Genomic DNA, 27,500 nt, shown 5'->3' with positions numbered 1-27,500 from the left:
GGATGATGGCTGACTGGTTGACTGGTGGTGGTGGGGATGATGGCTGACTGGTTGACTGGTGGTGGTGGCAGTGGTGGTGGTTGGCTGACTGGTGGTGGTGGGGATGATGGCTGGCTGGTGGTGGTGGGGATGATGGCTGGATGAGTGACTGGGGGTGGTGGGGATGATGGCTGGCTGGGGTGGTGGGGATGATGGCTGGCTGGGGTGGTGGGGATGATGGCTGGCTGGGGGTGGGGGGGCTGATGGCGGGCTGGGGGTGGTGTGGATGATGGCTGGCGGGGGGTTGTTGGGATTATGGGTGAATGCTTGCCTGGTGGTGGTGGGGATGATGGCTGACTGGTGGTGGTGGGGATGATGGCTGGCTGGGGTGGTGGTGGGATGATGGCTGAATGTTTGACTGGTGGTGGTGGGGATGATGGCTGACTGGTTGACTGGTGGTGGTGGGGATGATGGCTGACTGGTTGACTGGTGGTGGTGGGGATGATGGCTGACTGGTTGACTGGTGGTGGTGGGGATGATGGCTGACTGGCTGACTGGTGGTGGTGGGGATGATGGCTGAATGGTTGACTGGTGGTGGTGGGGATGATGGCTGACTGATTGACTGGTGGTGGTGGGGATGATGGCTGACTGGCTGACTGGTGGTGGTGGGGATGATGGCTGACTGGCTGACTGGTGGTGGTGGGGATGATGGCTGACTGGCTGACTGGTGGTGGTGGTGGTGATGGCTGACTGGCTGACTGGTGGTAGTGGTGGTGGTGGTGGTTGGCTGACTGGTGGTGGTGGCGGTGGTGGGAGTTGGGTGAGTGGTGGTGGTGGGGATGATGGCTGACTGGTTGACTGGTGGTGGTGGGGATGATGGCTGACTGGCTGACTGGTGGTGGTGGGGATGATGGCTGACTGATTGACTGGTGGTGGTGGGGATGATGGCTGACTGGCTGACTGGTGGTGGTGGGGATGATGGCTGACTGGCTGACTGGTGGTGGTGGGGATGATGGCTGAATGGCTGACTGGTGGTAGTGGGGGTGATGGCTGAATGGCTGACTGGTGGTAGTGGTGGTGGTGGTGGTTGGCTGACTGGTGGTGGTGGCGGTGGTGGGAGTTGGGTGAGTGGTGGTGGTGGGGATGATGGCTGACTGGTTGACTGGTGGTGGTGGGGATGATGGCTGAATGGCTGACTGGTGGTAGTGGTGGTGGTGGTGGTTGGCTGACTGGTGGTGGTGGCGGTGGTGGGAGTTGGGTGAGTGGTGGTGGTGGGGATGATGGCTGACGGGTTGACTGGTGGTGGTTGGGGGCTAACTGACTGGCTGGTGGTGGTGGGGATGATGGCTGACTGGTTGACTGGTGGTAGTGGCAGTGGTGGGGATTGGCTGACTGGTGGCGGTGGTGGGGGTTGGCTGACTGGTGGTAGTGGTGGTGGTGGGGATGATGGCTGACGGGTTGACTGGTGGTGGTTGGGGGCTAACTGACTGGCTGGTGGTGGTGGGGATGATGGCTGACTGGTTGACTGGTGGGGGGGGGCTAACTGACTGGCTGACTGGTGGTGGTGATGTGACCGGCTAATTGGCTGATGTAGTTGACTGGCTGACTGGTGTTGGTGGTGATGATGGGTGACTGGTTGGCTGGTGGGGTGAGGGGGGGGGGCTAACTGACAGGCTGACTGGTGGTGGTAATGTGGCTGACTGACTGAGGTGGTTGACTGCCTGACTGGTGGTGGTATTGTGGTTGGCTACTACTACTGCTACTACTACTACTGCTACTACTACTACTACTACTTCTACTACTACTTCTACTACTGCTACACACACACACACACACACACACACACACACACACACACACACTATAGAAAGTAAGTTGCTATGATCGGTACAACGTATAGCTTCCATAAGTTAAGACTTACTAACTTCGTGACTTGCATGCTTCCCTGGTTATGACTTGTGTGCCTGCTGACAGGTTCGCGTGATGGACCAGCACCTCTACACAACGAAGGGGCCGGCGCCGAACACCGTCCTTTGGCGTCCACGGGAAGGCAGCAGCGTTGTCCTGAAGGAGAGTGACTACCAACCTTTTAGCCAAGTCGTCCGCACTCTCCACATCAGAGACGCCCTGGACATCTGTGCTGAGAATATGATCGCACCAAAGCCCATCCATTCCGTCAGCACCCTGAAAGCCACAGTGCTGCATTGGCAAAGATCCCATCCCTGCAGGAAGCTTCACGTCTTGTGGTTTAGCGCCAAGCTGGATGGGGAGGATGAAGACGCCCACGAATGGTACGGCAATGTTGAGTTCGCCATCCCAGTAAGTATTATGTTGCAGCGTTGGAGGAACCTTTACTTCGTGGAGATGGTGCAGGCACCCACGCAAACTATCACACGCATTCTGGTCACCAATGCCGACTACTCATCCGTCTTGCCTTCGTACGACCCTCGCACACCAGGCGGGCCGTGGCGCCTCACTCCAGACGGCCGACACGAACGCCTGGTGGACTGCCGACGGTACAATAGCAAGGGTTATAACAGGCACGGCCACGTCCTCGAATTTATGATTGAGGTAACACACTTTGGGATGAGGAAGATCCTCGATGAGGTGACCATATCCTTCAGGAACCACCACCTGGCGTTGTCTGGGGACCCTCACGTCTGCCACAGGTTTGGGAAAACTTTCACGTGCCTGACGCCCTTCATCAAGGACAAAAGCTCCCATCTATTCTTCAAGGAGCATCACCGCCTCATCGGCCGCCAGCCCATGGCCACTCCCAGGCTGTCTCCGAGCGCCGAGGTGTTCCGGCAGAGCTTCCTCGCCGCTGAGAAGATTCCAAGAAATGTTCTTCAAGTGCAAGCTCCTCCGCCGCTGTCGGAACATGACTTCCCGCCACTCGGGGCACCGGGTCAAGGCATCATCATCATTAACGAGCTCGTGCAGAACCAGCTCCTGAACGGAGAAGTCAGGCAGAGTCAGTTGGTGCTCGGGTTTGGGCAGAAGAATGAGTTCAGCATCATTACGGACTCGATATGGAAACCCGACAAGGAAGAGGAGCAGGAAAAGGTGATCATGAAGCTCCGCCGACACCGCCCCAACAAAATGCAGCCCCCTCCCCTGCCCCACGCCCCTCCCTCCGGCTATCCACCCATCCCCCCACCTCCGTGCTATCCACCCCCGGGTTTCCCACCCCTCCCCCCACCCCCGGGTTTTCCACTTCCCCCACCCCCAAGCTTTCCCCCCCTCCACCTCCCTCCTCCACCCATGTGTCAGCCGCCCATGTTCCAGCACAGCTGGGCGCCGCTGCAGCCCATCTCTTGGCGGAGACAAAATTAAATCGCCTCACCCACACATTCACGCGCAACAGTTGCAGTGGAATGTTGTACCAAAGGACACCATGTGTGATAGAAACAAAAAAATAACACGAGTTATTTCGGGATGAAAGAATCCTCCAAAGTTAAGTGTTGAAGACCAAATAGCTTTGCACGGGTCACAGGGGAGTGCTGCCTCTCAGCGGGAAGCTGCCTCACAGCCGAGCCGTCCCCTGAGGGATGCTATCGGAGTGTGATTGAATAATGAGTTTGGCTCATTGCTGTACAGCTGTAGATAGGCACAAATAGGTGAACACACACACACACACACACACACACACACACACACACACACACACACACACACCGCTCCGTTGGCTCGGTGGACTAAGGCTCTGCCGTGTCAGGCTTCGGCCCGACAGACTGAGGTTCGATCACCGCTCAGGTAAGGCGGTCAAGGAGTGGTTACTCTTCCCCCTTAAGCAAGGGCTGGTGATGGCGAGTCCAGCTGATGGCCAGGCCATGGTGAATTACACACACACACACACACACACACACACATTATTGTGCGCTGCAGCGTTGATCTCCCTTTTCTTTACGGTCACGGGCACGGATCAAGGGCTGCAAAAGTACAACAAAAATATCGAAATAGATGAACCGCCCGCGAGATGTTGCTCGGGTAAAGAAAGAGAGAGAGAGTAAACCAGCACGTATATAATCACATGCTTTAGTACTCCCTTGGTTCTGAGTGAAGTGTGTCTGATACTCCACCTGCAATGTTTATCAATATATATCTTGGTCTGTGTGACCCCTCTGTAATGTTTATCAATATATATATTGGTCTGTGTGACCCCTCTGTAATGTTTATCAATATATATCTTGGTCTGTGTTCTCCCTCTGTAATGTTTATCAATGTATATATCTTGGTCTGTGTGAATCCTCTGTAATGTTTATCAGTATATATCTTGGTCTGTGTGCTCCCTCTGCAATGGTTGTGTCGCTGCGGCGGCGTGAATGGCCAGGGCAGCGCCTGGAAGTGTCCTGACACAATAAAGTGTTGAAATTTTGCTGCTGCTTCGTGCCTCCTGTCCCTCTCGCTTACGGACTTGTTGACATTCAGGTGTTATGTCTTCTTACGTGCATCTTCTCCTCTTCCTCCGTCTCCTGCTTCTCCTTTTAGATGAGGAAATTTCGAAAGAGCTAAGACAGGTGCAGCAACGTGGTGAGGTGGCTTCCGGCTTAGCCGGGAGGAAACCACACCCTGATATTGAGGTCAGGCCGCAGGTGTACAGTACTGCGCAGGATGTCAGGTCACCAGACCCACAGGTGAGGGGTACTGAGGTAGCAGTGAGATCAACAGCCACGCAGGTGGTTGGTGAGTTAGGGGTAATTGAAGGTAGTCAGGTCTGACGCGCTATTCCAGTGAATATTCCAGTGAAACAACAGTTGATAGATGGCGCACACTCGACGAATAAATTCAACATCTTTTATGTAACTGCCCGGTAGCCACTTGATAATACATGCAATTAGTGAAAAACCCGACTTCATTTTGATTACGGAAACATGGCTGAATATGCGCGATAAACATCACTTAGGTGAAGTAGCTATAAATGGTTACAATGCGTTTGCTAAGTGTCGTTTACACAACAAAGGAGGAGGTGTAATAATATATGCGAAAAATAATTTAGAAGTCATTCAGCTAAACATAGCCGAAACAGAGGCTTATGATTCATTGTATTTTCAAGCAATGATCAATAATGAAAAGTATGTTCTGGGCGTAATTTACCGACGTACTAAATCAAATGAAGACATTGATGAAAATCTCTAAGCAGAGATAATTAGAGTTATCAGAAATAAAAATGCAATAATATGCGGTGACTTCAATAACCCCTCCGTTAACTGGAAAGCACTTTCTAGCGACAGAGAAGGAGAGAGATTAATTAACTTTGCACAAAATTCATTTCTTAATCAAACTGTTACCATGCCGACATGCGGAAATAATATTCTTGATTTAATCTTCGCGACCGATAGTCATCTCATAACTGCCTGTGAGGTAGGCGAGCCATTTGCAAGCAGCGACCACAACATAATAAGATGTACTTTGAATATTGAAACAAGAGCACGAGCAAACTCACTCTTAATACCTAATTATAGTAAAGCAAATTTTATGGACCTAAAAAGAGAACTGGCTCCAGTTAATTGGAATCATTTGCTCAACAACGTCAGCGTTCAAGAAACGTATAATCGTTTTACTGCACAAATCACAGCGAGTGTAAATAAATTAATTCCACTCAAGCCACGAAGGACTGATAATCAAAAACCGTTGTGGATGAATAATTACCCATAAAAAATCATCGTCGAAAAAAGAAAACTATTAGAAATATAAACTCTCACATAATTCACAGGATCATACTAATTACATCAATGTCAGGAGAGAGAGCGAAAGGAAAATCAGAAAACAGAAACGCGAATATGAGATGAAAATATCACTTGATGCCAAGAAAAATCCAAGGTTATTTTTCAGTTACATAAGAAACAAACAAAAAATGTTAAAAATAATATCGGCCCACTGCTATTAAGTGGCAATACGATTAGTGATGATAAAGGCATGGCGTCGGTCCTAAATTCAACCTTTAGTAGCGTATTTACAAAAGAGAACATGACATCGATTCCAGCCCCGAAGAAAATTTTTCAAGGCCCTGAAGAACATAAGCTTGCATTGACCGAAATTGATATCAGCGAAGTGCGTGCGTACCTGCAGAGAATAGATCCAATTAAATCTCTGGGCCCCGATAATTTATCTCCTCGCGTGTTAAGAGAATGCAGTCAACAGCTAGAATTACCCATAACATTAATATTCAACAAGTCATTAGCACAGGCCAGTGTGCCTCTCGAGTGGAAAAAGGTAAATATTACCCCGATCTTTAAAAAAGGAGACAAAAAACAAGCCAGTAATTATCGTTCTATCAGCCTTACGTCTGTCCTAATTAAACTATTCGAAAAAATAATCAGGGATAAAATGATCACTTGCCTTGAAACAAATGAATTGATAACTGATAGTCAGCATGGATTTCGTAGTAATCGGTCTTGCCTTACCAACCTATTAACCTTTTTCAACGATGTTTATACATGTTGGGACGCCCGAAGCCCATATGACATAATTTACCTAGATTTTCAGAAAGCGTTTGATAAAGTTCCTCACGTTAGGCTTATTTCAAAACTGCGTTCCCACGGTATTAACGACCATCTATGTGCGTGGATTCATAACTGGCTCACCGACAGAGAACAACGTGTAGTTCTTAATGGTGAAGCATCGGATTGGCAACCCGTCGCCAGTGGCGTGCCCCAAGGTTCGGTCCTGGGGCCAACACTATTCATAATTTACGTGAACGACTTAGAAACTGATATCCTATCAAAAGTAGCCAAATTCGCCGACGACACCAAATTAGGGGGTACGGTAATGAACAGTCAAAGTTGCGAGAACATTCAATCAGACTTATTAAGACTTGCCGACTGGAGCGAAAAATGGCAAATGAGTTTTAACGTAGATAAATGTAAAGTAATGCACATAGGTGAAAAAAATCCTAACTTTAGATATCAGATTCAAGGACATGAGCTCAGCGAAGTAAAACAAGAAAAAGATATTGGTGTCATTATCAGTAACACTCTTAAAATGAGTGATCAATGTTCTGCAGCGAGTAAAAAAGCCAATATGATGTTGGGATTAATCTCAAGAAACTTTGATTATAAATCACCCGAACTTATGAAGAGATTATATTTAGCATTTGTAAGACCACACCTAGAATACGCCGTTCAGTTCTGGTCACCGAACTATATCAAAGATCAAGTTTTGCTAGAAAAAATACAGCGACGAACAACCAAACAAATTCCAGCGCTCCGAAACTTGCCATATGACGAGCGTTTAAAGCGTTTAGATATGTTTTCCCTAAAAAAGCGAAGGATAAGAGGGGATTTAATTGAAGTGTTCAAAATCCTTAATGGATTCGACAATATTAACCCAGATAGTCTTTTTCAGAGAGACACCAACACAAGAACACGCAGCAACGGTATGAAGTTAAAGGGAAACCGATGTAACACATTGGTGCGCAGAAGTTTTTTCAATAACAGAGTCGTCGATCACTGGAATAGACTCCCACCGTCAGTAGTTAGCGCAGAGAGTATCAATAGCTTTAAGTCTTCTTTGGATAAGTACTTCATGGATATAAGATTATACTGACCCTTTTTCGCATGTTTTCAGACAGATTGCAGCAAGACCTCAACCTATATTCATATAATTCTCCCCCACAACCTAGATTGCAAGTAGCGAAAGTCAACAATAGAATAAAGCAACAGTTAATGTCCGCATGACAGGTGGAGTGAGGTGTGGGTGCAGTAAGGTGACAGGTTACTGGTGCGTGCCTAGTACCGCCGGTAAGATGAGGATCAAGCCTCCACCTGTGCCCCTGAAACTACACCTCACCCATCGTGAGTATTAGGGGGGATTCTGGGGCTGCCCTGTGTAGGCCACTCGTCCTCTTCCAGTCTCCCTGTATTTCTATGTTCTTATGTAATGAAGTCATTTTCCCCCACAGCTTAGGTTACCAGTAGTGTAAGTTAAGGGTAGTAATTTCCTCTTATTTCTCTCTTTACTGTAAAATTTCCATGGCCCTTTCTTCCTTTAAGGTACATGGTGTTCACTTCTAATTATTTCCTGCCGGCATGTTGCAGGAGGGAGAGGTGGGCGGGGAGGAGCCTTCATCTATTCTGTCCTGCCCTACCACACGTGGCTTACTAGTAGTAGCGGTAGTAAACAGACACCCTCGTCATAGACCGATAGGTCTTCTGGTGTCTGTTCTTCCTATGTATTCCTATGTATTCTCCTCCTCTGCCTCCTACTCATTTTCCTCTCCATCCTCCTCTTCCTCCTCCTCCTCCTCTTTCTCCTCCTCCCTTTCCTCCTCCTCCTCCTTTTCCTCCACCTCCCTTTCCTTTCCCTCTTCCTCTTACACTTTCTATTACCCATGCTTTTCCTTTCAGACAGATATCTATTATCTTTTCAGGTGCTGCTTATAGTGCCGGTGGGATGTCTTGAGGGGTCTCTTGTACGACCCAGGCCGTTAGTGGCGCAGGCGAATTTTATTTATAGTGGCTGCCGTGATGCATGACTCTTGCCTGGCCCATGCTGCCCCCCGGTGCTCCTCTTGAACGAAATCGCTGAAGTTAGGGTAATCTTCCACCACTCGGCGATGGTTGAAAAATCAGCGTGTTTCGGTGGGACTTGAACCTAGGTCCACGGGCTCACCTCGCCCGCACACTGACCACTCCCCAAATAGGAAGATAAAGGGATATATGATGTAGCAATATTAGTAGTAGCAGTAGCAGTAGTAGTGATTGCGGTGGTAGTAATAGTAGTAGTAGTAGTAGTGGAAGTATGTACATAGTAGTAGTAGAAGTATGTATTTACATAGTAGTAATAGTACTAGTAGTAATAATAGTAGTAGCAGTAGTAGTAATAGTATTAGTATTAGCAGTAATAGTAGTAGTGACATTAGGGTGGGTCGGGAGAGACAAGAGTAGGGAAGGAAAGGGAAATCTAGACGCAATAGATGACAAGGTGTTATGTATAGATTTAGTGCTTAGTGATATGATATGATATGATTAGTGATATGGCTGGATGCCACAGTCATTAGCGAACAGAGTTGGGGCTTATGACCTCCAAGCTGTGGAGCCCTCCATGATTATGTGTCGGGAAAATAAACATGGGTGGAAGTATCTTTTATGTAGTAGTAGTGGTTGTAGTAGTGGTAGTAGTAGTAGTAATAGCGGAGGCGGTGGCTGAGTGGTTAGCGTGATGGCGCCGCGTTCAAGAGGACGCGAGTTCAGTACTGCCCGCCGCCACAGCTGGTATTTTACAGTCACCGTCAGTGGCCGAAGACTACCCACGTGCTGCCCTGAAGACCACCTATCAACCCTGACACAAGATTCTCTCTCTAAAGAGAGAGTCAAAGATGAGATCCGGGGGGCAGCATGAGTCAAGCAAAATGGCGCCGCTGTAAACACTTGCCTGCGCCATAATGGGCTGGGGCCGACCATCATGCCCCACCAAGAAAGCCTACCCCAGTCATTGGACGAAACCTTAAAAAAAAAGTAATAGTAGTAGTACAGTAGTAGTGGCGGTTGTGGTGGTGGTAGTAATAATGGTAGTGGTAATAGTATCTCCAGTTTCCTTTCGTTCTATCTCTGCTGTGGTAGACGGTCACTGTTCTTCCCCTAATCCTATCAACAGTGGTGTTCCACAGGGCTCTGTCCTATCACCCACTCTCTTCCTGTTATTTATCAATGATCTTCTTTCCATAACAAACTGTCCTATCCACTCATACGCTGACGACTCCACTCTGCATTATTCAACTTCATTCAATAGAAGACCCTCTCAACAGGAAGTACACGACTCCTGACTGGAGGCTGCAGAACGCTTAACCTCAGACCTTGCTATCATTTCCGATTGGGGTAAAAGGAACCTTGTGTCCTTTAATGCCTCAAAAACCCAATTTCTCCACCTGTCAACTCGACACAATCTTCCAAACACCTATCCCCTATTCTTCGACAACACTCAGCTGTCACCTTCTTCAACACTAAACATCCTCGGTCTATCCTTATCTTAAAATCTTAACTGGAAAAGTCACATCTCTTCTCTCACTAAATCAGCTTCCTCGAGGCTGGGCGTTCTGTACCGTCTCCGCCTGTTCTTCTCCCCCGCACAGTTGCTATCCATATACAGGGTCTTGTCCGCCCTCGTATGGAGTATGCATCTCACGCACACACACAGCTTTCTTGGACAGAGTGGAGTCTAGGGCTCTTCGTCTCATCAACTCCCTTCCTCTTACTGATAGTCTTCTACTTCTTAAATTCCGCCGCCATGTTGCCTCTCTGTCTTTTATCGATATTTTCACGCTGACTGCTCTTCTGAACTTGCTAACTGCATGACTCTACCCCTCCCGCGGCCTCGCCTCACACGACTTTCTACTTAAGCTCATCCCTTTACTGTCCAAATCCCTTATGCACGAGTTAATCAGCGTCTTCACTCTTTCATCCTTCACGCAGGTAAACTCTGGAACAATCTTCCTTCATCTATATTTTCTCCTGCCTACGACTTGAACTCTTTCAAAAGGAGAGTATCAGGACACCTCTCCTCCCGAAATTGACCTCTCTTTCGGCCACTCTGAACGCTTTTTATTGGAACAGTGAGTAGCGGGCTTTTTTCATTATTGTTTCCTTTTTTTGCCCTTGAGCTGTTTTCTCTGCTGTAAAAAAAAGTAATAGCAGCAGCAGCAGCAGAAGCAGTGACAACAGAACCAGCAGTAGTAATAGTAGTAGTGGTTGTGGTAGTAGTAGTGGTAATAGTAGTATTAGTAGTGGTAGTGGTAATAATAGTAGTAGTAGAATAGTACCAAGTTCAGGGTCAGGACCAGTAGTTGCCAACGGAGAGTATGCGTTGTGATCGTCTGAGCACGCGAGGTGGAGGTGCAGTAGGGGCTTCATACCTGTTATTCATAGAGATCCCTTCGAGAAAACCCTCCTACGTGCTGTTACCTGTACAACGTGATCTGATATTCTTAGCATCAGCCGTCGCACCATAGTCTATTGAAATGAACACCTCCTACAGCGCCTTTGCCGTGTTTTGCCTCCTACGATTGTTTAGATCTCGATCACATTTAGGTTCTGTCACTCATGCTTTCGTGCCACGTATTCCTGTATTACTTGCCTTAGCTCATCTATCATTCAAGATGGAAATTTCTGGTTCGCGTCATTAGGCTCAGCGGTGATTTTAAAACTTTCATGTATTATGACAGCCTTTGCCCATCACGGGAGGCGTTGAGCAATGTGAGCGTGGCTGGCAGTGTCCGTAGAGTTTCCCGCGTCACCGCCGAGGTAACGCTCCGCCCGTCGCACTCTGTTTGCCCCGTAGGTGTTGGTAACCTGGGGACGTCTGGTGGGAATGTTGCTCAGAAAACTTCCGATCAGTCTGCCGGTGCTAAATGTTGCTGGAGACCTCCCGAGAGTTTGTGTTGTGTTAAGGCAAAATTTGTAGCGTAGACTGAGGAAAGCTGTTGGGAACTTTGGGGCGCAAGATGCATGTTGTATTGTTACGAATTACTAACACTGAGGACGCGACGGCGCAACAACAACAACAACAACAACAACAACAACAACAACAACAACAACAACAACTACTACTACTACTACTACTACTACTGCTACTGCTACTTCTGCTGCTACTGCTACTGCTACTACTACTACTACATCTACTACCACTACTACCATTACGTCTACTACCACTACTACTATTACCTCTACTACCACTATTTCTACTTCTACTTCTACTACTACTACTACTACTACTACTACTACTACTACTACTAATTTCCTTCCTGAGAACAAACTTGAATTGATTGCTTTTATAACATGACCCGTAACTGGAAATGAGTACTAAATGGAAATGAATGCTGAGTGAAATGAAGTATTGAGTGTCCTGATGCGTGCTGAATGGCGAACACGGCCGGCCGGTGCCTGGTGGTCCTTATAGCAGGGTGCCTCGCCACGGACTGAAGCTGCCTATAATGAGCATGTATTTCCTTGAGCGGAGACACCACGGCTTGCAGGAACATCCCTCCACCCCCGTTTCTGTTCCTTCGGCTCACGTCATGCCCTCTCATTCCATCATCATCAGCAGCAGCAGCAGTACCAGCCATGCATTGTTATCGCACAACATGACAGACAAACGCCTTTTCTGCGTTCTTCCTACATCTCTGTCTGGTGTTAGCGTACTCCATCCTGCTCCGGCAAAGTCTTTCTTTTAATCTCTTCACCTCGGTACATATTCTTAAACGTCTCGGGTTTTCATTACACCTGTTTTCCAGGGCCACAGAGAAGATTAACCGGGTTTTCATGGGTCATTTTCCAGTTCAGGGTTCAGAAGTCGTGTCAAACTATCACTGTGATCATAAAACAATCCATGAAATCCCCAAAACTTCTACAAAAGGCTTTTCCAACAGGCGAAGTGAGGTGCCGATGGGTTAAAGAATACTGGCTCTGGCTGGCTCGCTGTCCTCTCCGATAGCCACATTTCTGAGTTGCCACCTTGTTATACTTCGGTCGTTCATCTGTGGTCCGTTGTCTCTCTCGCCTTCAACTTCGGCTCAACTCGCCTTCAACTTCGTCTCAACTCGCCTTCAACCTTCAACTTCTCAACTAGCCTTCAACTTCGGCTCAACTCGTTTTCAACTTCATCTCTCTCGCCTTCAACTTCGTATCTCTCGCCCTCAACTTCGTCTCTCTCGCCTTCAACCTTCAACTTCTCAACTCGCCTTCAACCTTCAACTTCGTGTCAACTCGCCTTCAACCTTCAACTTCGTGTCAACTCGCCTTCAACCTTCAACTTCGTGTCAACTCGCCTTCAACCTTCAACTTCGTGTCAACTCGCCTTCAACTTTCAACTTCGTGTCAACTCGCCTTCAACCTTCAACTTCGTGTCAACTCGCCTTCAGCCTTCAACTTCGTTTCAACTCGCCTTCAGCCTTCAACTTCGGGTCAATTCGCCTTCAGCCTTCAACTTCGTGTCAACTCGCCTTCAACCTTCAACTTCGTCTCTCTCGTTTTCAACCTTCAGCTTCGTGTCAACTTGCCTTCTACCTTCAACTTCGGGTCAACTCGCCTTCAACCTTCAACTTCGTGTCAACTCGCCTTCAACCTTCAACTTCGTCTCAACTCGCCTTCAACCTTCAACTTCGTGTCAACTCGCCTTCAACCTTCAACTTCGTGTCAACTCGCCTTCAACCTTCAACTTCGTGTCAACTCGCCTTCTACCTTCAACTTCGGGTCAACTCGCCTTCAACCTTCAACTTCATCTCTCTCGCTTTCAACCTTCAACTTCGGGTCAACTCGCCTTCAACCTTCAACTTCGGGTCAACTCGCCTTCAACCTTCAACTTCGTGTCAACTCGCCTTCAACCTTCAACTTCGTCTCTCTCGCTTTCAACCTTCAACTTCGTGTCAACTCGCCTTCTACCTTCAACTTCGGGTCAACTCGCCTTCAACCTTCAACTTCGTGTCAACTCGCCTTCAACCTTCAACTTCGTCTCAACTCACCTTCTACCTTCAACTTCAGGTCAACTCGCCTTCAACCTTCAACTTCGTCTCAACTCGCCTTCTACCTTCAACTTCGTGTCAATTCGCCTTCAACTTCGTCTCAACTTGCCTTCAACCTTCAACTTCTCAACTCACCTTCAACTTCGTCTCAACTTGCCTTCAACCTTCAACTTCTCAACTCGCCTTCAACTTCGTCTCAAGTCGCCTTCAACTACGTCTCAACTCGCCTTCAACTTCGTCTCAACTCGCCTTCAACTTCGTCTCAACTCGCCTTCAACTTCGTCTCAACTCGCCTTCAACTTCGTCTCAACTCGCCTTCAACTTCGTCTCTCTCGCCTTCAACTCGCCTTCAACTACGTCTCTCTCCCCTCTAACTTCCGATATCCACAATTCTGGGTTGTTGTTATGCTTCGGTTGTTCATCTGTGGCCCGTTGTCTCCCTCGCCTTGAACTGACTCTCTAGCCAGACACGCCGGTGGTGGAGGTGTGTGGCCTGTGCTGGGCGTCGCGTGGCTCAGCTGACTGACGGTGCAGAGACCATCAAGCCACCGCCGCGCATCCCGCCTCATGCCGTCCACGCCCGTCCTGTCCCCTTCGCCAGGTCAGGTGCCGCCGCTCGCCAGCTCGGCCGTTTCAGCGTTAATACTCCATCTCTCCCAAGACGAAAAAAGTTACACAGTCGCGATGTTTATTTTACTTTCCACGACTAAGCAACACATCTAAGGTTGTTCTGCAGGGACGCTTGACTCGTGCCTTGCCTAACTCCAGCGTCTCTTTCGTCTGTCAAAGAATAAGAATGGGTGTCTTCAAACTTTATCATAGCTTTCACGACTCTGCAACAAGTCTCATAGTGCCAAACTAGGCTGTATTTTTTTCTAGCTTAAAGTCCGAGTTACAAGCCGTTACTGTGGCGTCAGATCACTGCCCCAACACTTAAAACAAGCGGCGAGCGACAAGCAATATCAGATGTAACTAAACAGCCCCAGCCAGGACACATCCCTTCACCCTGCGAACTGTGGCAGTGTGCCGCTGGAAACGCATTTTGACATCGTTTTAAGACGAATGGAGGAGTAAAAACCTGTCTGTGTTTGGTCTTGGCTCCGCCGTTCTTGAGGAGGGAGAAGGGATGGCGTTTACGAGAATCTTTTAATAGAAATGGTCCTGGGAGAGAAGATTTCTACCAACCCTGGCACTCGAGATAATAATACCATACTGCTCGGAACAAGTAAGTTCCCCAGGACTGGCCTGCCTGCACTCACCTCGTGTGGGAGGCGGCCACAGATTGTGTTGATGCGCACCTGTCGTCAACAGAACCCACACCACCCATGGCTGTTACTACCTCAATACCTTTTACCTGTCATATTAAAAAAAAATCAGAATATACCTGTGAATCATTATAATATTGGTAACCAGATGAATGTTTATAACTTGAAACCTCAATGCGATAAAAAAAAGCATTTACATTACTGCTTGGACGTTGTTCCCAAAGAAGCTTCCCACTCAAACCGATGTATGTGTGTGTGTGTGTGTGTGTGTGTGTGTGTGTGTGTGTGTGTGTGTGTGTTTACGTCGCGGCCTATTGCGCCGTTAGGCTTTTTTACTGGTGGGGCCTGATGGTCGGCCCAGCCTGTTGTGGCGCAGGCGAATGTTTATAGTGGCGCCATCTTGTTTTGGCTCATACTGCCCCCGGAGCTCATCTTTGAGCCTCTCTTTGGAGAGGTAATCTAGAGTCCGGGTTGCTAGGTGGTCGTCAGAGCAGCATGTGGGTAGTCTTAGGCCACTCGGCGGTGACTGAAAAATCCCAGCTGTGTGGCGGCCAGGATTCGAACCCGCGTCCCTCCTGGATCTCCCGGATGTGCCCCCTGCACGCTAACCACTCAGCCACCGACGTGTGTGTGTGTGTGTGTGTGTGTGTGTGTGTGTGTGTGTGTGTGTGTGTGTGTGTGTGCATATATATATATATGTATATATATATATACATATATATATATATATATATATATATATATATATATATATATATATATATATATATATATATATATATATATATATATATATATATATATATATATATATATATATATATATATATATATATATATATATATATATATATATATATATATATATATATATATATATATATATATATATATATATATATATATATATATATATATATATATATATATATATATATATATATATATATATATATATATATATATATATATATATATATATATATATATATATATATATATATATATATATATATATATATATATATATGTGTGTGTGTGTGTGTGTGTGTGTGTGTGTAATTTTTTCACTCACACACCACACCCCCCATCCCCCTTGCTCAAGGGGGCACAGTAACCACTCCTAGTCAACGGAAAGAATCCGGCCTAAGCGGGGCTCGAATCGCCGCCTGATTGGCCGTGAAGCCTTACAGCGCGGCGCTCTAGCCGATTGAGCTACCGGAGCGGTGTAGCTACCGGAGCGATGTAACTACTGGAGCGGTGTGTGTGTGTGTGTGTGTGTGTGTGTGTGTGTGTGTGTGTGTGTTCATTGACAGGTCGGTCAGCTCGGGCTTCCCATCAGCACGAGCCGCGTGCAGGGAAGGGCTGCCCGCCGCTGTGTGGTGTGCCGGCGGACAGCGGTAGCGGGTAAACCTTCTGCACCGCCACAAGAGGCGACTGATGCATAGAATGTTAACACGTGTCTGGTAACGGGTGGAAACGTCCTGTTATGTTGAGGACGGAGGGAGAGAGGGAGGCAGACAGGGGTAGGGAAGGGAAGTGTGAGGGAGGGTGCATGTTGGAGGACTGGGGTGTGAGGGGCAGGCAGGAGGATGGAGGGAGAGGTGGGTTGAGGTAGGAAGAGGGAGGGGGCAGGCAGGAGGAGGGAAGGAGATGGGAGGGGATGAGAGAGGAAGAGGGAGGGGGCAGGCAGGAGGAGGGAAGGAGATGGGAGGGGATGAGAGAGGACGAGGAGGGGGGCAGGCAGGAGGAGGGAAGGAGATGGGTGGGGATGAGAGAGAGGAAGAGGAAGGGGCAGGCAGGAGGATGGAAGGAGATGTGAGTGGATGAGATAGGCAGAGGCAGGGTGCAGGCAGTAGGAGGGAAGGAGATGGGAGGGATGAGAGAGGAAGAGGAAGGGGCAGGCTGGAGGAGGAAAGGAGATGGGAGGGGATGAGAGAGGGGAAGAAGGGGCAGGCAGGAGGAGGGAAGGAGATGGGAGGATGAGAGAGGAAGAGGAAGGGGCAGGCAGGAGGAGGAAGGAGATGGGAGGATGAGAGAGGAAGAGGAAGGGGCAGGCAGGAGGAGGGAAGGAGATGGGTGGGGATGAGAGGAAGAGGAAGGGGCAGGCAGGAGGAGGGAAGGAGATGGGAGGGGATGAGAGAGGAAGAGGAAGGGGGCAGGCAGGAGGAGGGAAGGAGATGGGTGGGGATGAGAGAGGAAGAGGAAGGGGGCAGGCAGGAGGAGGGAAGGAGATGGGAGGGGATGAGAGAGGAAGAGGAAGGGGGCAGGCATTAGGATGGAAGGGGAGGGGGAGTGAGGGAGGAAGAAAGACAGGAAGGAGAGAAGGAGGAGGGGTAAGATGTAAGGGAGGGAAGGGCACAGAGGAAGGATGAAGGGGGGAGGGAGGTATGGAGGAGGAAGGGAGGAACACAAAGGAACACAAAGGAAGAACAAACAACAGCAGACCTGCTGGTCCTTACGAGGTTGTTTGTGACAAGCTACACTAACTATCTAATCAAAGGTGGAAGATGAAGGACAGCAAAGGCAAAGGCTCCTCCCCACCCCCCAATCCCTCCAGCCAAAGCTGGCAGGAAAAGAAAAAAAAACATGCAGCATGGAAAAACTGCATGGAAATTATGTAGGAAAGAGGAAAGAACTACCATTACTGCTACCACTAACCGGGCGATAAAAGCGGACAAGGACACCAGTATTCGAAAGAACTTAACGTTATTACGACAATGAGTAATATCTTAGTTGCTGGTTGGATTCAAAATACTTGTCTAATCTATTCTTGAAGGCCGTAACTGTTGGACTATCAACGACATCACAGGGTAGAGAGTTCCAAACATTAACAACTCGATTGAAGAAGAAGTGTTTAGCTTCGTGCGACGATAATCTTTTATCACTTATCTTCAAATTGCAATTTCTTCTTGTTCTATTTGATCGATCAATTGTAAAGTAATCTTCCGCATTAATATCACTGAATCCTTTAAACATTTTAAACACTTCTATTAGATCGCCTCGCATTCTTCGTTTTGATAGACTGAATAAATTTACTTCTTTAAGCCTTTGTTCATATGATAAATTTCTCAACCTAGGAATCATCTTTGTTACTCTTTCTTGAACCCGTTCCAACTTTTTTATGTCTTTTCTGTAGTAGGGAGACCAAAACTGTACACAGTACTCTAGACGGGGTCGAACCAACGAATTATACAGTTTTAATATTACTTTTTCCGATTTATTATTAAAGATTCGTCCGATGAAGCCAACCAATTTGTTTGCAGTTTTAACTACCTCTGAACAATGCTGACCGGGCTTTAAATCGCTTGATATAGTGATTCCAAGATCCTTTTCTTTACTTACTGCAGAAAGTTGTTGGCCATTCATTACGTACCGAACGCGATTGTTATTTTTTCCGATGTGCAACACTTTACATTTGTCAACGTTAAATTTCATTTGCCATTGATTGGCCCAACGTGCAAGTCGATCTAGATCTGATTGTAAAGCTTCTTCGTCGAGTGTCGCAGTTACTTTACTAGCAATTTTTGTGTCATCAGCAAATTTTGATACTTTGCAAGTGAGCCCATCATCGATATCATTAACATAAATTAAGAAGAGCATGGGGCCAAGTACTGATCCTTGAAGTACGCCGCTTCTGACGTCGAGCCAGTTAGATGTAACACCGTTTAGAACTACTCTCTGTTTCCGCTCAGAGAGCCAGTCCACAAGCCAATTGTAAATGTTACCCGTGATACCGTGCGCCAATAGTTTGCTGAGCAATCGTTGGTGGGGGACCTTATCAAATGCCTTTTGAAAATCCAGATATATGATATCTACTGATCTGCTTTCATCGAACACCTCAAAAATATAATGAAAAAAATCAAGTAAGTTAGTTAAACGCGAACGTTTACTACGGAAGCCATGTTGCGAATTATTTATCATATTATTTTCTTCGAAGAATTTCACCATATTGTCGCGAATGATAGTCTTCATTAACTTACAAACAATCGATGTCAGGCTAATTGGTCGATAGTTTCCTGGATGAGACTTGTTCCCCTTTTTGAAAATTGGTGTGACATTTGCAAGTTTCCAATCTGACGGAACTTTTCCAGCTGTTAAAGATTTATTGAATATGATGGAGAGCGGTTTACAAATTTCATGTTTGATTTATTTTAAGACCCTAGGGGTAATTTTGTCTGGACCAGGAGCTTTGCTTACTTTAATCTTTTCAATTGTGCGTAAAATGTCACTTTCTACGATGAGCACGCCACTTAACATCTTTTCGGTCCTTCTAACCTCCGGCGGTTGAGGTGATAAACAATCTTCGTCGGTAAATACGGATGCGAAAAAGTTATTTAGGATTGTAGCCATTTCATTTTCATCGTTCGTGTGGTTACCATTATCATTAGCAAGCGGTCCGATACCACAAGTGAGTGACTTTTTATTATTTACATAGCTGAAAAATTCTTTAGGATTAGATTTACTCGTTTCCGCTATATACTCTTCAAGATTTTTCTTGCTTCGTTTTATTAATTTCTTGGTTTCGCGGCGAATTCTGTCCAACTCTAGTTTGTCAGCCTCACTCTGAGTTGATATGTATCTACTGTATACGCGTTTTTTAAGAGATAGGCTATTTTGAATTTCGTTATTCCACCATTTGGGTTTCTTCTTAAAAGCTGAACGTTTGTTACGATAGGGTACGCATATGCTTATGGCATTGTTCAATATTGTGGTGAAGGCCCCCCAAGATTTATCAATATCTGTTTCCGCCGAGATTTCAGTCCAGTCAGAATTATTTAGATTTGATCGGAGTCTTACGAAATTCGCTCTCTGATAATCAGGCACCTTTTCTTTACTAGGAGTTACTTTACTTTCTTTCATATTGATGCTGAATGTGATTGTTCGGTGATCGCTAGAGCTAAAAAATGAACCAACATTTACTTCGTTAACTAGATCAGCTGTCGTTGAAAAGATAAGGTCAAGTATATTATTTTCCCGAGTCGGTTCTTGAACGTGTTGATGTAAATCACTTTCTAGTAAATTTGTGTACAGGTCGAGCCCTGTATGACAGTTCAACGGTTCACCCCATCTTTTCACTGGCAAGTTAAAGTCCCCAACAATTACTGCCTCGCATCTGCTACATATTTTTAATAATAATTCATTTAATGCGTGGTCGATATCAAGAGTCTGCCTTGGCGGTCTGTAGATAAGTCCAATTTCTATTTTACGAGATTTATTTTTAATTTCAATGAAGACCGTGTCTACATTGGTTATAATATCTGTTTTCACGGATACTGGATGGAGAGAGTTGTGGATATAAAAGATAACGCCTCCACCCTGTCTGTTCTCTCTTTCATGACTAAAGATGGTATAACCCGGTAATCTATATTCCGCAATGAAATCTCTATTTGAAGTGTCTATCCAAGATTCTGTGACTTCGATGATGTGGTAATGATTTGTAGCTGCGAGGACTTCTATGTCTTCAAATTTGTTACGTAGGCTGCGAGCGTTTGCATAGCAAGCTTTAATGTGATTCGAGTAGGGGGTTTTGCGGGTTGAATGTTCCCTTACGGTGGAGCTGCTGGTGTTCTCGCCTCCGCGTTTTTTGGCTTTCGAAGAGCCACTTGGTCACAGAGCAGCCTCCCGAAACGGGCTGCTCCAACAGGGTTTAAGTGGATGCCATCAGCAAGGAACAAGTCTGAATCGTAGTAAAAACTGTTCCGCAAGTTAGCGAACTGGACGTTTTCTTGTGAGCAAAGGGACTGAAGTCTGTTGTTTGTGCTGAACGCCTTACTGTAAAAGCTAGATTCGGCACCGACCCTCGGGGGCATTCCTGAGATTATGATGTTACTGGCATCCGTTTTACGTTTATACTGCTTGATCATGCGGCGGTATTTCTCAAACAGTTTCTCAGAACGGGTTGTCTTTACGTCATTCGTCCCCGCGTGAATGACAAAGAGGGTGTTTCGGTCGGCATTTCTCGTGACATCATCGCACGCTGCGGTGATGTCGTCCAGTCTGGCACCTGGATAGCAGTAACGTTTTCTGCGGCCGTTTGATGAACGACCACAGAACTCAACCAGCTGGCCACGCACCATGGAGTCCCCAACTAGGCGAGTCTCAAACTCATCCTCCATGGTGTCTGCCAGCACCTGGAACCTATTGAAGGTAGTGGGGGTCAGTAAATCCTTGGTTGCCTGCTTCGGTTTGGCTCCATTCCTTACAGGTTGGAACCCGACATCCTGTGATGCAGGAAGAGAAGCGTTAAGTGGGGCAGGCTGGAAGGTGTCCTGTGAGGCAGGCTGGGAGTTAGCCTGTGAAGCAGGCTGGGGGTTAGCCTGTGAAGCAGGCTGGGGGTCAGCCTGTGAGGCAGGCTGGCGGTTGTCCTGTGAGGCAGGCTGGGGGTTAGCCTGTGAGGCAGGCTGGGGGTTAGCCTGTGAGGCAGGCTGGGGGTTAGCCTGTGAGGCAGGCTGGGGGTTAGCCTGTGAGGCAGGCTGGGAGTCAACCTGTGAGGCAGGTAACACGTCCTCCCGTGAAGCAGGAGATTCGTCTGGAGAGGGCACAGTCTCGGTGGAGGGCCTCTCCACCATCGATGGTGGAGTCACTGCCACATTATTTGAAACAAATTCCTGAAGGGCTTCGAATTTCTTTTCAAGATCATTATGTTTGACTTTCCATTCAGTCACAGCCTTCTGAAGATGTAATCTTTGAACGCAGAGGCGGCAAGTTTTACTCAGCTGGAAGAACTGAGCTGCAAATCGTCCGGGACAGACGTCACACTTAAGGTTCGAAGGCATTGTTAGAAATTTAAGCGAGTTTACAGTTTGGGCAAATATTAAAAGCGCTTTCGAAATAACTTAAAGTGTGACCATAAATTGAGTTGGATAAAAATTGTGCATGAAAATTAGATACTGTTGTGTAAGATGCCTCCAACACTGGGAGTTCGCTCCCACAGGGTCTTGAAAACGCCTCAAAGACCAATCGCTTGTCCTGAGCCTCGGTCACGAGAGAGACTTTCACAACCCGGCGCTTTTCAGCTATTGTCCTCGAAGTTTTGTCCCATAGAACGGGGCCGACGTAGTCACACAGAGCAGAGTTGGCAAGGGAGGAGAGGAACCAGCAATTCGTGGATCACATTTTCTTCTTTCTACCTTATATATATATATATATATATATATATATATATATATATATATATATATATATATATATATATATATATATATATATATATATATATATATATATATATATATATATATATATATATATATATATATATATATATATATATATATATATATATATATATATATATATATATATATATATATATATATATATATATATTAAATGCAGTGTATTCCATTTTTATTCATATCAAGTCTTTTTTTTTTAATTCTGATTTAAATCGATTTAAATCACATGATTTAAATCAAAACAATCCTGTTTCGAGCAGTTGGAAAAATAATAACTGTAGTGGTCATTACTGCCATTATTATTATTATTATTATTATTATTATTATTATTATTATTATTATTATTATTATTATTATTAGTTGTATTAGTAGTTGTAGTAGTAGTAGTAGTAATTAGATTCTGTTCTTACTGTTTTTTTTTGTTGTTGTTGTTGTTGTAGCAACAGCAGTGACAGCAGATGTACTAGTGGTAGTAGTAATTCAACCAGTAGCAGCAGCACCGCTAGTGTTATTGGTAGCACTACATCTGTAATTTTTTAAAATTTATATGTTTATTTCAATAATTCTGATGATGATAATAATAATAGTCACAACAATAATAGTAATAATAATAATAATAATAATAATAATAATAATAATAATAATAATAATAATAATAATAATAATAATAATAATAATACCGTAATAATAATAATAATAATAATAATAATAATAATAATAATAATAATAATAATAATAATAATAATAATAATAATAATAATAATAATAATAATAATAATAATAATAATAATAATAATAATAGTAATAATAATAATAACTAGACGCATAACACTCGAGAGTGCACACCTCCGCCAAAGATCGTCCTGAAAATTGGTATGGGCGTCAACTGTGATCCGATGCATCATATGTAAGCATTTGTTTCGAAATTTGATGAAATTTTATTTTTTTCGAAACTTTGACCTTGGGCGAACTTTTCGAGGTCAAGGTCAAAGGTCAAGGTCAAGGCCATGCAAGGTGCATCATATGGAAGCATTTGTTTGGAAATTTGATGAAATTCTATTTTTTTGGAAAATTTGACCTTGGGTGAACTTTTCGAGGTCAAGGTCAAAGGTCAAGGCCAAGGCCATGCAAGTGAGCTAAAATATGAACCAAGTCTGAAGTCTCTACGATGACGAGAACCGAAGTTATGGCCAAAATGACGTTTTGTGCGACCTTAACCTTGACCTTTGACCTTTGACATCAAACATTTAATGGGTTCTATTCTGGATAGACACAAAGCTTCCCTGAAAAATTGGTTGAGATATCCGCAAAATTGTACACAGGAGACTGCTCACGAATAAACAAACAAATAAATAAACATACTGACCGGACCGAAAATATAACCTCCCAACTTCGTTGGCGGAGGTAATAATAATAGTAATAACAATAACAATAATAATAATAATAACACAATACATGTACACAACAGTAATAATATTAACACAATACATGTACACAACAATAATAATAATAACACAATATATGTACACAACAATAATAATATTAACACAATACATGCACACAACAAGGGTGACCGCCATCGCGGGCCAGAGTGTTCATCGCCGTGCAAACAGCCGATAAGGTTCCAGGAAGGCGATAGAGGGCTTATCGCAGTGTTGCTGCGCACGTTTCTTATCATTAGTTAACAATCGTATATATTGCGCTGGGGTCTCGGCCTGGCTGGCAGTGAGAGGGTAACCCGTTCACCACCTGCATACTTAGCCACCTGCATACTAATACCTGGCCAAGAGTTACTAAGCCATCGCCAGCTGCGTGTTCGTTGCTGGCCCAGAACTACAAAGGAGTCACCACCTGCACACTGACACCCGACCAAGAGTTTTACAGAGGTGAGGGAGTGAGGGAGGTGGCAGGTAATGTTAAGGGAGGTAGAGCTCGTAGCTGGAAGAGTTTTATAGAGATGAGGGAGTGAGGGAGTGTGAGAGAACGCAGGTAATGATAGGGAAGGTTTAATTAACTTGTAGCTGATCAGGAGTTTTACAAAGGTGAGGGAGTGTGGGAGTGTGTCAGGTAATGTTAGGAAAGGAAGAACTCGTTGCTGGAAGTTTTACAGAGGTGAGGGACTGAGGGAGTGTGAGAGGTGGCAGGATATGATAGGTCAGTTAGAACTCGTAGCTGAAGAGTTTTATAGAGGTAAGGGACTGAGGGAGAGGGAGAGGTAGCAGGTTATGTCATGTTAGGTAGAACTCGTAGCAGGAAAAGTTTTATAGAGTTAAGGGACTGAGGGAGAGGGAGAGATAGCAGGTTAGGTTAGGTTAGGTAGAACTCGTAGCTGAAGAGTTTTATAGAGGTGGGGGACTGAGGGAGAGGGAGAGATAGCAGGTTATGTTAGGTTAGGTAGAACTCGTAGCTGAAGAGTTGTATAGAGATGAGGTTGTGTGGAAGTGTGTTAGGTAATGTTAGGGGATATAGAACTCGTTGGCAAGTCATCTTCTGCCGTGACGGAGAAGATGTTGCTGTGTTATGACAAGCGTTGATATATTGTCTTCTTCAGGTGGGTAGCAAAGATATTACACTGATAGTACTGATATGAGCTGTCTTTCTGGAGCTGTCAATAGATTCGCTAGGACCTCAGCATAACTTGTCTCTTATCTTTTATCATATTCTCTTTTTGGCCACTCTACTCTTTTTAGTAGCAGAAAGTATCGTTTTTTTTTCATTATTGTTTCTTTTTTTTACGCCCTTGCACTGTATCCTCTGCTGTAAAAAAAAATGTTAGTGCACTGGAGGACACAATTTCCTTCATAATCTGTTAAAACCACGGGTATAGTGATTAATCTTGCCGACTGATTTTTCGGCAACTTGCTTGAGAGCGTGAATGTGGTCAGCTGTCGAGGGTCCGCTGCGAAATCCAGCTTGTTCTCTTGCATGGCGGGTTAGAGTCTTGTGCTACACGTGCTCTCTTTGTTATGGTCTTAGAGGAGAGTTTGTAGAGAGAAGACAAAGTGGTTGGTTAAGGCTTTTATGCCGTCTCGTTTGTGAATTGATAAAATGCTGGAAAATGTGAATGTGAAACGTGTGAATTTGTTGCAAGCGCCAGAACAGGTTGTGAGGGTGGACAGGGAGAGTATGGGGCAAGAAGAGGTAAGCAGTCTAGTAGTAGTAGTAGTAGTAGTAGTAGTAGTAGTAGTAGTAGTAGTAGTTATAGTAGTAGTAGTAGTAGTAGTTATAGTAGTAGTAGTAGTAGTAGTAGTAGTAGTAGTAGTAGTAGTAGTAGTAGTAGTAGTTATAGTAGTAGTAGTAGTAGTATTAGTAGTAGTAATAGTAATAGTAATAGTAGTAGTAGTTATAGCAGCAGTAGTAGTAGTAGTAGTAGTAACATATTCACTTGTACACGCCGATCACCGCCTCCTCTTCATATCCATTAGTTTATCGAAGTCCTTCCTTGAGGGTGTTGATCTGATCATTGCCGCGCACCAAGTGACTGCAAGGCCTGGTCCTCTCGTCCCTGTCAGTGAACCTGACCTTGCCTGTCTCTCCTGAACCTGGATAATTATAATTTAAGCCCCGTGCCATGAATCGCCCCCTTCTTTCTTCAGTTGTCACTTATATCTCTATGTCTGAGTTTATAAATGGGTGAGTATGCAATGGAGAAGAAGTAATGAAGTGGAGGAATAGTATACTACTACTACTACTACTACTACTACTACTACTACTACTACTACTGCTACCACTACTACTACTTCTGCTACTACTACTACTACTACTACTACTACTTCTGCTGCTACTACTACTACTATTGCTACCACTACTACTACTTCTGCTACTACTACTACTACTACTACTACTACTACTACTACTACTACTACTACTACTACTACTACTACTACTACTACTACTACTACTACTACTACTACTACCACTACTACTACTACTACTACTACTACTACTACTACTACTACTACTACTACTACTACTACTACTACTACTACTACTACTACTACTACTACTACTACTACTACTACTACTACTACTACTACTACTACTACTACAACTACTACTACTACTACTACTACTACTACTACTACTACTACTACTACTACTACTACTACTACTACTACTACTACTACTACTACTACTACTACTACTACTACTTTTTTTTTTTTTTTTTACTACTACTACTACTACGGGCCTCCATCTATTAGAGTTGCGTTGTGAGCGGTATCTTTTCTCATATCCTTTCATTATAAAGCAATTTCCGCCAATGACTGTGGCCGACAACCATCTTTATTTAATATTACAAACTTTACTACTACTACTACTACTACTACTACTACTACTACTACTACTACTACTACTACTACTACTACTACTACTACTACTACTACTACTACTACTACTACTACTACTACTACTACTACTACTACTACTACTACTACTACCGTCATATCTTGATACTAAGCAATTCCATCAAAACAACAATCTGTTTACCAACTTATCTTTTTATAGCGTACTACTTATAAAGCCCTGTTGAGCCTCTGACATAACACACTAACAACTGTGAACGAGCCCGGCACAGCGCCGTGACATAGATAGGCCTGATAAGATAGCCCTGAGCAGTGACACGGCGGGGACAGGGCGGCCAGGGCGGAGCGGACCCCGGGGTCAAGGCTGTAACACAATTGTAGCCTGTTATAGATAATGGGGAAGGAGGATAGCTACACATGTGCAGATAGCCTAGGCAGGGATTATTGAGGAGGGGGTAGCCTACTGATTTCGAGACACTGACTGCTTATTTCTGGACATAATATGACATGCCTAGGGGGATAATATTGAAGAGAGGGTAGCCGTCTCTTGTGAAGTTTACAATATGGATTCTTTTTGAGGTTCCTGAATGCAGTGCAGTAAGAAATGACTTCCTATTTTCCGGAAGTCACTTGTTACTGCACTGGATCAAGGGACCAAAAAAGCATCCATATTGTATGTAGTAACTTCGCAAGAGATGGCTCCTCTCTCCTCAGTATTACCCGCCTAGGAATGTTACTAGGTTTTAGATATAGCAGGAGGAGGAGATATCATGTTCTTTTGCTAAGCACTTGTAGCCGGTAACACAAATACAGCCTTTTATAGCAAGTCGGCGAGGCTGTAAACGCGTGTGGATTGTCTAAGTCTGTGTTGTGATATTATGTATTATTAGATACAGCAATACAAAGAGATAATGTTCTTTGTAAGTTTATATAACCACTTGTAGGCTCAGCTTTCTGACTGGTGGTGGTGGCGGTGATGGGGGCTGGCTGACTGGTGGTGGTGGGGATGATGGCTGACTGGTTGACTGGTGGTGGAGGGTGTCTAACTGACTGGCTGACTGGTGGTGGTGGCGGTGGTGGTGGTTGGCTGCCTGGTGGTGGTGGAGATGATGGCTGACTGGTTGACTGGTGGTGGAGGGGGTCTAACTGACTGGCTGACTGGTGGTGGTAGCGGTGGTGGGGGTTGGCTGGCTGGTGGTGATGGGGATGATGGCTGACTGGTTGACTGGTGGTGGTGGCGGTGGTGGGGGTTGGCTGGCTGGTGGTGGTGGTGGCGGTGGTGGTGGTTGGCTGACTGGTGGTGGTGGTGGCGGTG

At 45.3% G+C, this 27,500-nt stretch overlaps 1 protein-coding gene and 1 long non-coding RNA gene across 4 annotated transcripts in view; one reads left to right on the top strand and one right to left on the bottom strand.

The window, feature by feature from the left end:
* Window positions 1-5,040, bottom strand: part of LOC126997858 (uncharacterized) — a 23,800-nt gene extending 18,760 nt beyond the window's left edge. Inside the window, exon 1 of the long non-coding RNA XR_007752417.1 lies at window positions 4,062-5,040. This is a non-coding gene — a long non-coding RNA (uncharacterized LOC126997858). The remainder of the gene's footprint in view (window positions 1-4,061) is intronic.
* LOC126997855 (uncharacterized) overlaps window positions 1-27,500 on the top strand; it is a 37,724-nt gene that overhangs the window by 4,248 nt on the left and 5,976 nt on the right. Inside the window, exon 2 of one of the 3 annotated variants that reach the window (XM_050859067.1) lies at window positions 1,954-4,055. The exons of 1 other annotated variant lie outside the window; for it this stretch is intronic. In XM_050859067.1, the coding sequence (XP_050715024.1) occupies window positions 1,963-3,315 (1,353 nt within the window). In that variant the 5' untranslated portion in view covers window positions 1,954-1,962 and the 3' untranslated portion in view covers window positions 3,316-4,055. Of the gene's footprint in view, window positions 1-1,953; window positions 4,056-23,474; window positions 23,768-27,500 lie in introns of those variants that run through there. One more of the 3 variants, XM_050859066.1, reaches the window with a different exon arrangement.

Source organism: Eriocheir sinensis, chromosome 13 (assembly GCF_024679095.1).
Source record: "Eriocheir sinensis breed Jianghai 21 chromosome 13, ASM2467909v1, whole genome shotgun sequence".
NCBI classification, from domain to species: domain Eukaryota; kingdom Metazoa; phylum Arthropoda; class Malacostraca; order Decapoda; family Varunidae; genus Eriocheir; species Eriocheir sinensis.
This window is presented reverse-complemented; position numbering and strand designations above follow the sequence as displayed.